The sequence below is a fragment of the Morus notabilis genome, unplaced genomic scaffold (assembly GCF_000414095.1).
Source record: "Morus notabilis unplaced genomic scaffold, ASM41409v2 Scaffold888, whole genome shotgun sequence".
Classification (NCBI taxonomy): domain Eukaryota; kingdom Viridiplantae; phylum Streptophyta; class Magnoliopsida; order Rosales; family Moraceae; genus Morus; species Morus notabilis.
In genome coordinates this window covers 448,794-462,108 of record NW_010367841.1, presented here as the reverse complement: position 1 = coordinate 462,108, position 13,315 = coordinate 448,794, and the positions used below count along the sequence as shown (strand labels likewise).

Here is a 13,315-nt window from a genome sequence, read left to right as displayed (position 1 = left end):
GGGCAATACCACCCAGATCTTGCTGTCACCACACGAGAACTCAGCCAATCTTAGAGAGAGAAGAATTCAGCGTCGCAGAGAGAGAGAGAGAGAGAGAGAGAGAGAGAGAGAGAGAGAGATGCGATGGGATGGAAATCTGAGTTTGGTGGGATCAGACTGTGAGCACCTAAATTGGCACCAAAAGAGAAGACGGTGAAGAAGAAGAAGAAGAAAGGAAAATTTTGGAATTTTAGACCAGATGTCAGAATCCTGTTACGCTATATATATATATATATATACAAAGAAATATAAAAAGAAAACAAATAGTATATATCTATATGCTAAAAGAAAATAAATATTGATTACTGATAATAAAATGAAAATTAGAAAAGAAAAAACGAATATAAAATTCAGAGAACGAGAGGTGGGGGTGTTGTGGTGTGGTGTAACGTCACTACCGCTTCTGTGAAAACAAGTAAACAACTGGCCATTGTTTTATTATTTTTTGTTTTTACTCTTTTCTTCTTATTTTTTTTTTCTCACTTGCAAATTTAAATTTTTCTATAATATGTTGACTTCTTAGGGAAAATTTTTAGTTTTAATGTTTGATTTTTTTTAAGATAACGCTGAGGAAGGTTTATGATTAAGTGAACAAATAAGGTTAAAGCTATATTTAAGGTGAGTAAAGCCACTTTAAAGCCATCGCAAGATATTTGTCAATTCTCATATAGCAAGTTTTTTATTTGGCAATGACATTAATATTTACGAATATCAGGAAATAATATACCACTAATAATTCGAGATCTGTAATTAATAAACAAAAATGGTAAAATGATTAAGTTTATCACTTTAGCGTTACTTTTATTTTTCTAATATTCAAAATTCAAATATAGAACATAGAATTATGCTAAATACTTCTTGGACATAATATGAGCATTAATTTCTTTACTAAAAAAGTGTTTTTTTTTTTAAATTTCTTTTTCTTTGATTAGATCTTGAAAATCCTCAACTAATCCGCCCTCAGTTTTGCCACAAAGTTTGTCAAAATTTGAGGAAATAAATTTTATCATAAATTAGTAAAGAAAGTTGGTGGCTCTATTATTCGGGAGCATGATTTAATTCTGATTATAATTACAATACGTTTTACTTTTAGCTAAGAAAGCAATGTACTTAAGTTTAGGATGTGATTTTGATATACATTAAAGGTGCTCCATTACCTTAATTGCTCTCATATTCATTTCGAGAATGATTTGCAAATTAAGAAACTCATAATATTGTCAACGTTTTGCTATGTAGAGTCCTTTGGTCATTATCATTTATTTTTCTTTAATTAATAGGAGTCTCGTTTTTATAATTTTTCTGTATCAAGTAAAATAGATTTGGTACCCTAAAAAAAAAAAAAAAAAAAAGGCTTTGGGATGTCTAAGAATATGAGGTGAGATAGGGTGAGGGTTTGAGTTTGGAAGAATGCAGGTTGGATATGATTTGCATATAATAATAATAATAATAATAATAATAATAATAATAATAATAATAAAGTCAGTCTATTACAAATAGATTCCAAGAAGAAGAAAAAAAGTCTTACAAAAAAATTATTGGTTGCATTTGTAGTACAAATGTATAATACTGTAAATACCTTGCCATTATTAAGTTAATGAAAACAATAGAACATAAGATTAAAGATATGTGTCGCATTTACATTATAGTTTGTGCAAGTGAGTATTTTTTTTAAATAAAATAAAAAGATATACATATATCAATTTAGCATTATATTTGAGCAGCAGAAGTTAGCATTATTATATATTTCGAAATTAATTTTTTAATTAGTTAGTGTTTTTGTTAAGGTTGTAATTCAATTCAGGGCCTCGTTCACTTCGCGGATTCGAGTTTTCAATTCGAGTTGAGATGTGACATTTTCTGAGAGCTTTTTACTGTAGCAAAAAAAGTTAGATGTGATATTTTCTGAGAGCTTTTTACTGTAGAAATTTAAAACTGAAAACTCAAATCGGTGAAATGAACGAGACCCTTATATTTAGGAGATTCCGAAGGTTATTTGATTTTTAAATTCTTATATTATGTGTATATATTAATTATTATAAAATAGAAAAGGCTATGCCATTATTTTTTAAAATAATTTGTTGATTATCAAGTATCAAGACTCCCACACTGGATAACTAGTTGCAAAGCATTCCGCTATTCTCTCCCCAAAAAAGCTAATGAATTTTGCTGAATTGCTTAAAGGGTACTGTTGGTTTTTGCTTTATTTTATTACCCAATAAAAAACACTAGAAAATTTGTGGGGCAATTCTTAATCTAAAAAAAAAAAAAAGAAAGAGAAAAAAAGAAAGAAAGAAAATGAGTGCGTCAAGTTGGCTTGCGTTACTCACCGACATTTTTCCATGTGCATGTCCTTTTTTTTCTTTTCTTTTTCTAAAAAATAAAAGGAAAGAGAGAGTTGGATTTTTTTTATTTTTTTTATTTTTTATGAAGGTAGAGAGTTGGAATTTTTTCATTGACTCAGTAATGTACATTTCACAATTAATACACGAAGGTTATATCTGGTGAAAGTAAGAGAAAATAAGGAGAAAAAGACACATAATCTAGTCTAGATAAAAAAAATGAGAAAAATAAGATGATTTTTATTGAATTTGTAGAGAACTTTTTTTATAAAATTTCTCTATATTGGTAGATATTAAAGTTTTAAAATTCTTCTATTAATCCTCTCTCTCGTATCCCCCACTAATTGTGGAAAGTGAATGCATTATAGTGTGCATTTTATAATTACGGGTTAATATGGGGTATTAAATTTTTTTCTTTTTGTAAATTAAACCTTTTTTTAAAGTGTAAATTATACTGTTTTGGGTATTCAATTTGTTTCTTTTTGTAAATTATACTGTTTTTTTATTTTTTGAAGCATATCTGGAATATTCTACTTCATTGCTTTTTGGAAGATACTAAGGTCTCGTTCGTTTCGATGATTCGAGTTTAGAATTTGAGTTGAGATGTGATTGTATGTGAGAGCTTTTTACTGTAACAAAAAAGTTAGATGTGATTATTTGTGAGAGCTTTTTACTGTAGCAAAACTTGAATTCTAAACTCGAATCAGCGAAACGAACGAGGCCTAATTTTCGAAGGAAAGTTCGTAGCCTGTACCATCCGCATCAACTAATTAAAAAAAGTGTCCGATAAAAGAGGTCAAGGAAAACCAACCACATGAGAATCAACCATTCAACTTTTTTTTTTAATAAAGGGAAATTTCATTATTAAAAGGAATGAAATACAAACTCGACATAAAATTGTAAATGACCTCCGATATAATGGATTCGACCCAAATAACTGGACTCATCAATAAAAAAATTATAGTACAAGGACGAATACTAATATCGACACCTAAAGGAAAAAATCCCAATCGACACATAAAAATTGAGTATGGTCGAAGCACGTTGAAAATGACCAAACAGTCAATGGATTAACTCATTCGACTGAGACCAAACCTCTTGTATAGAGAACAGTTACACGGCCTAAGGAAATTCTTAACCGCACTAAACAACTCACACCGATGGTTAGGGCTGGCAATCCGGGTAGCGACATGACGACACGACTCGAAACCCCCATGAAATTAGCGGGTTTTGGTTTATCATAAATAGGTACAGGTCAAAATCAGGTCGAACTCGTGAAACACGATTAAATAACATGTCATTTTTAGGTTGACTCACCAACCCGCAATTGACCTGCCATAACCCGTTTATTAAACGTGTCATATTTGGGTAACACGAATACCCAACCCGTTTATTACCCATTTTATAAACATGTTCAAAAATAGGTTCAGAAATAGGTTAACACGACCCATTTATCACCTATTTTATAAACATGTTTAGAAATAGATTAAGACGATTCATTAATCACCCATTTTATAAACGGGTTGACACGACACGTTTATGACCTGTTTAATAAACAAGTTATTCGTGTCGAGTCGTGTCAACCTGTCAATATACATGTCGTGTTTGGGTTTTGTATTTCGACACGATCAATAAACGGGTTGTGTTCGTGTCAGACCTATTCGTGTCAACTGAGGGGATTAACACGACACGAACCGCCAACACAAATTGCTGCCCTACCGATGGTGATCGACTCAACCGGGTGGAGGACATAACCAACATTGGGAGGTGTTAATACCACCACCTCCTTTATTATCAACGCCCCAAAACCCAAAACAAACACATAATCAAATCAACACTAAACACAAGTCCAGAGTACGGCCACCACCGCGAAGCACGTGTCTGAGATCCCTCAACGCCAGCCATCATGAAGCCTCAGCTACCCAACTATGTCCACATGCCCATCGAAACTCATCAACGGCCCTAACTTGGCCATCCCCACGGCAAGATTAGAGGTACCGCCAACCACCTACAATCGGCAGCACAAACCCAACCACAACCACGATTGGATCCCTCAACACCGACAACAGGCGAATGGCGGCCAAAACCGCCCAAAAGGTAGCAGATCTGAGCACCATCCAACCACTCTCTCCCACCGCAATCCAACTCAGCCCGATCTGAGACTAGATCGACAACGGAGAAAATCCCTCTCCCAGTTGTGCACCCGTTCTCCGATTCCAGCCAAGCTCCACTCCCCTGGCGACACGAACCTCGGCACAACGTAGATCGGCCAGCAACAACCCTCCGGATGAATATCGGAGGCCAGTAGACCGGCGATGCGCCGGCCCACGGGCCCCAGGAACCTCTCTCTTACTGCTTCTCTCTCTCTCTCTCTCGTTCTCTTTCTTCTTTCTCTCTCCCTCTCTCTAGCAAATTGATTAAATTTCCGATCAGCCATTCAACTTTTAAGTTCAATTAATTGCAAAATCCACTGGGGATTTCTTTACTGTTATTATTATTTTTTGTTCAGAATGAATTTTCAATAAAACTGTTGAACCCTTTTAATCATGCCTTGGAACAAAATGTTCTACGTCAAAACCTGACAAACATTGGTTTATGATATCGCATTTCTACCTAACAGACAATACCACATTAACTTACATTCTCTATTTTGTAATTTCTAAACTTATACACACACATATATCGGCTGTTCATTTTTCTTCTAGTTCAGAGCCTAAAAACAGAAGATCATTTGCCAATTTATTAAGAAATATTGAAGCACATTGTTGTATCCAAGGACCAAGATAAATTCTTCTGAATTTTTCCATTTTTTCTTATGGTCGATTCCTTTTTTTTTTTTTTGGTCTCTTCCAATTGTCAATACTTATTATTCAGCAATTATTGCACACAATCGCACATCTAGTAATTTTTTAATTTATAAATAGAGAATTTTTTTAGTGGGGAATAAAAAAAATGTATTTGTTATTATTGTGCAACTTTAGACCATCAAATCTTTGTCAAATTTCCATAGTTTTGTATGTTTTTTAAAAATTTTGATGCTTCAAGTCAATTTTGATTGTAAAATGAAGTGTTACTTTTGTATCTCATTACATAATTCTCCTAAATAAATGCTAAAAAAAATTTCTTGTCACTTTCTGAACTAAAGTCTCTAGTTTTTCTTCCTTTGCTGGGTGGGCGTAATATTAAATTCGGAGAATGAGGTAAATAACCTTTCTTAGGGATTAAAAATAATAGTCGGAGTTTTTCCCATAAAAAAAATAAATGTCGGAATTTTTTAGAAGTTAGTAAATAGCTGGATTTGGAAAACAAAATTTAAATAAATTTAAAACCACCCATTATCAAATTTTAAAAATCTGGCTATGATTTATCAATATTTACTTATTATTTATTATTTTTCCGTTCATACAATATTTACCAATTTTTTACTTAACAAGATTATTTTTTACCCTTACAAAACTTTTTTAATATTAAAAAGACCATTTACTACAAATTATAATAAATAGGTTATTTACTCTATTAAAGATTTTAAAAACCAATTATTTTTCTTTCAAAAAAAAAAAAACCAACTATATTTTGCTATAATTTTTCTTAATATCTCTTATTCCCATGTTATTTAGTACACTTATTCAATATATGGGATTAGAATCCGGATTCTTACAAATGATAGGGCTCATTTGGTGGGATGGCTCTCACTATCTAGTTGAGTATCATTTGGATATAGAAGTAAGAAACTTCATGAGACATGCTCCTATAAAATAAAGTAAAAAAAAATATGTATGTTCTTTTTTAGATTCAAATCACAACTTTAAATTCTTTTGTTATAATATTTTTTTTAATAAAAATTTATATTTAATTTTTTTATTATAATATTTCCTGTCACATAAAATTTATTTTACAACTCAAATTCTCAACTCGAGTTCACCTTCAAAGTTTTAAGATGACTATTTACATGACACTCGACATGATGAAATGGACTTTTCTGGCTTGGAACAAAAACCTATGTAAGATCATAAAATGAAGAAAAATTAAAGAAAACGAAACTTCATAAAAAACCAATGCGCTGCTAATGAAAACAAAAGTGCATGGTTTTTTATAGTATCCGAAAGTACAAAAATAATAGTGTAAAATCGATCAATGTAAGGGGAAAAGTAAAAAAAAAAAAGGCTCATTTTATATTAGCAGAGTTGATTTTGATTGACGTTTCAATGTTTTGCTACTTTTTATTTGGTTTTATCTCTTACCCGATTTGGAAACGTAGATCTATATTCTGACTAGTATAATATCGTTTATTTTATCGATTTAAATTTAAAATTCGAGTTTTGTTACAGTAAAAAGCTCTAAAAAATAATAACATTTAACTTTTTTACTATAATAAAAAATTCTCACAAAAAATCATATCTTAACTCAAATCAGTGAACTAAACGGGCACATGAATATACCCATCTTTGCAAAAATTGTATCAAGCATAATTACATTACATTACATGATAAAAATGTGTCGGTGGCATCTTAACTGCATCATAGAAACTTTTTTGAAACTTGATACTGAATGGTGAAAAATTAACAATATTCTCTTTCCTTCACTGAAAAGACGTAAATGTAATATGATTCAAAAGCACTCTACATTCCCACCTTATGTTAAAGAGCAATTATGTGGTCCAATTTTAAGAGGCCAACACAAACAAAACACCGATTTCTTTTTCTTCACTTATACGAAGTCAACCTTTTACTAACCTAGTTGGAAGGTGGGTATTCTTTTATACATAGATGTTTATTTTTCAAAGGCTTTAGCTTCAATTCTTAGTTTTATAATTCTCAAAAAAGTTCAGTAGAATTATGTAATAAAATTGAAAAGGAGACATTTCTTGAAAAATAATAATTCAAAAGATTGAGAGAACGAACATAAGATTAGGGGTAAAAAAGGTATAAAAAAAAAGAAAAGAGAAAATAGCAGAAATAATAATAAAAAGTGGACTTATGTAGGGTTATATTTGAGAAAATTTATTATTTTTTTTAGAAGAAGAGAAAAATTACTTTATGGTTATTAGGGAAAAAATATATATTTATGAAGATCACTATCAAATAATATTTTAGAGGATTATATTCAAATAACATAATTTTTATAGGAACAAATTAAATTCAACTATTTTTCATCCTTTAGTAGTATTCTTGCGCTTATAAAACTCACCACCTGCCACCATAACAACTTCTATGAATGATAAATTATATCCCAAAATATGTAACATGTTGAAACTTAGAGTGCGTTTGGTTGATAGATTCGGGTCATGGTTCGGATCATGATTCGTGACTTGTTGCAGTGTTTTTTCTCACAAAAAACACACGTAAATTAAGAATGGTTTTAAATCATGATTCTGAATCAATCAACCAAACGTCCACTTAATTTAAGTTCTCGGAAAGTTAATCTATGGAGACTCTAAAGTAAAGACAAGATCATGGTTTTCTTATGACAGTTATCTATTAAAGAGTTCCCATTTGTATATTAGTAGAAATCTATCACATTTTTCATGCTCTTTCAAGAGTATTAATGTACCACTTAGCCCGAGGAACATGCTTTTTGTGTTGCCTATCTTCAAGCATTGTTTTAAGAATTTCCATGACCACCTCTGCTTAAGAAAAGGTCATTTATTCCTTCACCGTCACGTAAACTACTATACATCAATCATGCAGTCTGATACAATAGTATGACCAGGATCTGGAGAAGTTGCAAAATGACTAAGGTAACCCTAGAGGTGGTTTAGCGCAGAAAAAACTTACCCGTCCCATCCCGTAGGCCAACTATGGATATGTGAATGGATCTGAAACTTAAGGGTATGTTTGTTTCGCAACTCAAGTTTTTAACTTCAATTGTGCATGTGAGAGTAACAAAAAAGTTGAAATTGAAATTTTAAGAGAGAAAACACTAGCAATAGAACTTGAGTTGTGACTTGAGTTTTGAAAAAAATAAGGCGTTAGAGTCCCCCTATAGTACTGCCAATCAAATACGGTCGTACCACTTTCAGGCGTTTGATGATGGTCCACTCAAGGATCTATATGGTTGAAATTTTTTTATTGTTGGATCACAGATGATAACAGTAGCTCAAATTTCGACAGTCCATTTTGATTTGTCCCTCATCCAACGCATTATAAATTTTATGCAAGAAAAATACATGTTGTGCCATAATTTTGGCCGAAACTTTAAGCCAGAGAGAGTCATGTGAAATTCCTAAATGTCTACGTGTGATGATGAACTAACAAGAAACAATAAAAGAAAAGAAAACATGAGAATTGAGAATGATTCACAATACTCAGTTTGGTTGACACGAAGATGAAGTAGAGTAGAGGTAAATTTTTACTTTTCATAGGAAACTGTTTAACAGGTACATGGAAATCTTCCAATTTATCAAGCTGATAATGGTACAACCATGTAATAATGATGATGTGCTTGTGTATTGTTGTTACTGATGAGACAATGCCGGTCCTTGAAAATTTTGAAAGAAAACGAAAAATACACTGGCATAGATGGTTAAAAATGAGAGACAAATAATGAGAGAGGGGCCAGTACTACCATTTTCTAAGTGCTAACATACATGATCATATCATACAGTTGCAGTTTTGAGAGACAGAAAGTCCGAAATCTTGTTGGTGTAAAAGTCTGGTTGTATGGCGTTGTTGGGACTCTTGAGCATTTCCAAAGTTGTTACACCTATTCAGGAGAGAAGAAAATTCTTTATTGGGTTCATGTTAGAGAAAAAGACTACTAGCTATGCAAACACCAAAGAAAGTCACCTGAAAGGACAAGAAGAGTTTTACAACCGCCATTTTGTCCAAAAAGAATATCGGTATCTAGTCTGTCCCCAACCATGCATATCTGCGACTTTTGGATCCCAAATCTGAAGTTGATTTAATCCAAGTCACTAATGTTAGATATTGCATACCCATTACTACTTACAAGGAACTTTAACTTGTTTGCATATCGTTAATCAGGTCTTTCGTATCATTAACTGTGTCCAACACATCTAATGTATAATATTAAGATTATGAAGACATAATTTTTAGTAAGAAATAACAAGGATTTTGGAATTACTTGTTTGATAAGTAGTCCATCATAAAAGTTGAGGGCTTCCCAACCACAATCGGTTCACGTTGAGTTGATCCACTGATAGCACCGTTCATAGAACCACCTCCTGAAATCAAGTAAAAGTATGACCTTAGGAAAAAAATGATAAGGCATACAATTTTCTTTACATCTTACAAGTTATCTGTTCTAAATAAGCATATGCACAAAGAAAAGACTAATCTACTGAGAATGAACTATTAAGATTAATCCAGAAGTATATATCTGGAAACAATTAACCAATAGTCAGATTTAGGGATTATCTTAAAAGCTGTTTATCATAATATGGGACAAATAATGTAAAGAACGGCATGAAAAAAGGAAAGATCAGAGGTGAACCAGCCCATTCTTGAGCATCTGTAAGATGAGTTACTGCATCACGATTTGTTGCAATGAAGAGACAGCCAGGATTTTCACGTATACATAGTGTGGCATACCTTCAATTGTAGGAACAATAATTCATTATAACCGAGTAATTGACAAATGATCAAATCTATGTATTTGATGCACATATAACAAGTCATATATTTCGACCATAAGATGAGTCTTTTGAAATCTAACTTTTTGAAAGTGAAATCCTGCCAATGATTTTCATTTCGCTTTCATGAAGTCAAGAGCAAATAATACTAAATAATAAAGTAAATTAAACAAATAAAGTACTGAAAAGAGCATAAATACATTGTGTTTTAATAGAAAAGGAAGCTGTATTTCTTGTCTTCAAGACTAGGAAATGGACATACAAACAGTCATGTTTATAAGAACTTACTGAATTTTGTAGTAGTTGAAATAGCGATCAAATCCGACCACAACAGCTCCAACCTAGAATGCAATAGGAAAATCTCATTACCATATTGAAGAAGATCAGTTGAAAATTCTAGAAAGCATGGACACACGTTAAGTCAATGAGAGTGAGTTATATTTGTATTATGCTCTCGGAACAGAAACAAGAACATACATCGTGATCATGCTCCATCAGAAATCCTGGCTTTAGCTCTATCTTCTTGTCGCCATCTTCCTGTAATAGGGGGAAAAAAGGAACAAACGTAAGATATGTGTCGTAGGTAATTAAGAAGTCTGTATTATGGTAACTTAGCAAATGGCAAGGCCTATAGCAAGCCACAACATATCCCAGTCTAGATTTCAAGATAAACAGCTATATGTAAACATCACTAGCAGGAAAAAGTATGCTACGACTGCTGATATGTAAGGAACACAGAAACACAGGAACACAAGAACAAGGATATATGGACATAATGAGTTCAAAGTTAATGATCATTTGTGCGTGGATATAGATAATGAATTCAAAAACAATAATTAAAAACTACATAGTCTTGCGCTGTGCCTTTGCGCTTTTTTTTTTTTTTTGGCAAAATGAACACTAGATCACTTGTTATGACAAACCATTGCAAATATATAAAACTATCAAGTGTAGTCACAAGTTACATACTGGTCCACCAAGGTACTGAATTCCAGCAAGCTCAAGCTCCTTTAAGATTCCATCCTCTCCAATCACATAAACCTAAAACGTGTCCGACCATTGGTCAAGGTTGTGATTAAAGGGAATCATCCATTGACAAATGTAATGTAGCATTACATCCACTGAAAACCAATGTTTCTTTCTTGATATTACCTTTTTGTCTTTGGGGAAGTCTATGGACTTCAAATAAGCAGCTGCAGCAAAAGATGATGCGAAAATTTCCTCCTGAAAATGTTTTCATGCGGATAATGTTACCGAGACAACGAAATTTCACCGTCATAATAAGTAGAAATATGATGACGAACTAACCTCACTGACACTCAGGCCAAGTGTCTCAAACTTCTTCCCATATTGCTTCCTAGACTTTGTTGAGTTGTTGGTAACAAAAACTAATCTCTTTCCCTGAAGAAAAATGAAATCAGTAAATTTTTTCGGCTCCATAAGAATGCTCGTCATTTAAACTATTTCGCAGTCATTGAAGAGAATATTTTCCGATGTTGGTATTTGTTAATAAGATAACAGTATTCTGACAAGTCCATGCCTGAAACCACCACAACAAACCTTTGAACGCAGCAGATCAAGAGTTTCTGGGACCCCACTTATTAGTTTATCCCCTTTCCATATAACTCCTGCACATATGAAATCATCAACTAGCAGAAATATAAATATAAAATACAGGTATATTTGAAAAAAAAAAAAAAAAAAGGTCTTAAGACTTAGCAGTATAGACTTTTTGTTGTTTACGGTTAAGTTAACTAATTTCTGAAGAGTGGGAATTTTTTCCAGTGGGCTATCAAGTGAAGCTGCGTCTAATGGGCACTTGTCAAATTCTAAAAAATCATTAACCGATTAGCCCAAACCCATCCTATAATGCCACTACTTCCATTAGATTCTCATTTTTTTGTTTTTTGAATATTGTTAGAAAGGCGTGGATAATAAGCTTATTAGTACATGGATTTAAATGTTTGATTGGTTTTATATTGTTTTCAATCAACAAAATCAAATGCCTTGTACTGAAATATATAACACGAATGTCAACCAAAAAACAGGTATCTTTATCCTACTTTAATATAATCCAAAACTATCTTCATCTCAACTTAGATCAACCAAGATAAATTAATGGACCGTTTAATTCACGCGTTTAAGTCAATGATTTTAACTTTAAATTTAAATTTTGTGTGAGAACTCATTGACCTTTAACTTTTTGTATTTAAATCTTTCATCGTTCACAGTTTGGAACGAGTGAACCAAACGTGCAAAAAAAAAAAAAAAAAAAAAAACCCCATAAAACGTGGTGGTCTAACTTACCATCGCAGTCGAAAATAAAAGTCTCGACTGAGTCAATGAGCGCGTCGGCGTCAGCAAGGGGCTGGGCAGACGCCATGGCTCTGAAGCTTTCCGTTCTTCTAGAAGTTTTATTGCCGTTCCATGCGAGGCGTGCGAAATTGAGCAAAGGGTTGGAAGCGAGGTGGTTGTTGAAGCCCAAGAACTTGGAGTTGTGGAAGAAGAAGAGGGACTTCTTCAATGGGTTTGGAGAGACGGCAGACACTGAAAGAGAGGCTGTGGCCGTTCTGCTCAGCATTTCCGTCTCTGTTTTTCCTTTTTTCTTTTGTTTTGTTTTTTTGGTTTTGGTTTTTTTTTTTTTTTTTTTGGATTGTTTTACGAGTTGTTGGTAGTTTGAGCTTTGAGGCCGTTAGCTTCTTGAAGTTTGAAGAGGTTGGTTTTGTGGTGACGTGGCTCGTATGAGTGGCTGAGTAGTTCTCCAGTTGTCTTCGCTTTATCCTATGTGTTAGCGTTAGTAAGTTTTTTTATAAAAATTTAAAACTTAATTCTTATTATTATATTTTTTTTTCACATACAAAATTCAAATTATTTACTTGATAACTAATTAATTTAGAGGGTATTTAATAACAGGATTCATGACATGATTCAAATTATAATTCATAATTTATTATAATATTTTTTTTATAAAAAATATACATAAATTAAAAATAATTTTAAATTCGTAAACTAAACGTCCATCCATACGATAACTTGGCAATAATTCAGCTCATGTGATGTTGCGCGGATGGGATTACGTTTGCAATTTTACGGTTCAATTGTTCAAGCACTTTCTCCTTGTGGGAGTTCCGCCCCACCCTCATTGACTGTTGTGACCACTTTTTTTTTTAATTTTTTTTTTTTTTTTTTTTTTTTTTTGGGTTTTCTAGAAGACTAGTAATATTGATGCTAGTTAAGCTTCAGAGTTTTTCTTTAGAGCAGAATAATAATGAAGGGAAAAAAAATTAAATAAACTAGTGAAATTATAAAATTTTGCTATAGCGTTTGCGAGGAAAAAAACTTGCTC

At 32.5% G+C, this 13,315-nt stretch overlaps 2 protein-coding genes across 2 annotated transcripts in view; both read right to left on the bottom strand.

The window, feature by feature from the left end:
- The window catches only part of LOC21403533 (CMP-sialic acid transporter 2), a 6,578-nt gene extending 6,332 nt beyond the window's left edge, over positions 1-246 (bottom strand). Inside the window, exon 1 of the mRNA XM_010113549.2 lies at positions 2-246. The gene's annotated coding sequence lies outside the window, so the exon portion shown is untranslated. The remainder of the gene's footprint in view (position 1) is intronic.
- An 8,470-nt stretch (positions 247-8,716) lies between these two features.
- On the bottom strand, positions 8,717-12,653 carry LOC21403531 (phosphoglycolate phosphatase 1B, chloroplastic). Its single transcript, XM_010113547.2, has 11 exons — positions 12,277-12,653; positions 11,530-11,597; positions 11,278-11,370; positions 11,122-11,193; positions 10,939-11,010; positions 10,447-10,506; positions 10,258-10,310; positions 9,831-9,928; positions 9,462-9,561; positions 9,164-9,267; positions 8,717-9,080 (listed from the first exon to the last, which is right to left on the bottom strand). Exons 1-11 carry the CDS (start codon positions 12,548-12,550, stop codon positions 8,974-8,976), a joined length of 1,101 nt encoding a protein of 366 aa, XP_010111849.1. The 5' UTR covers positions 12,551-12,653; the 3' UTR covers positions 8,717-8,973.
- Between the last annotated feature and the right edge of the window lie 662 nt (positions 12,654-13,315).

Bases quoted from the DNA above. Each gene is read 5' to 3' on its own strand.
- LOC21403531 (XM_010113547.2), bottom strand. From the start codon at position 12,550: ATGCTGAGCAGAACGGCCACAGCCTCTCTTTCAGTGTCTGCCGTCTCT. The intron at 11,194-11,277 runs GTTAGTTCGTCA...AAACATTTTCAG, and splicing joins TTGGCCTGAGTGTCAGTGAG to GAGGAAATTTTCGCATCATC. The intron at 9,081-9,163 runs GTGACTTTCTTT...TCTCCTGAATAG, and splicing joins AACTCTTCTTGTCCTTTCAG to GTGTAACAACTTTGGAAATG.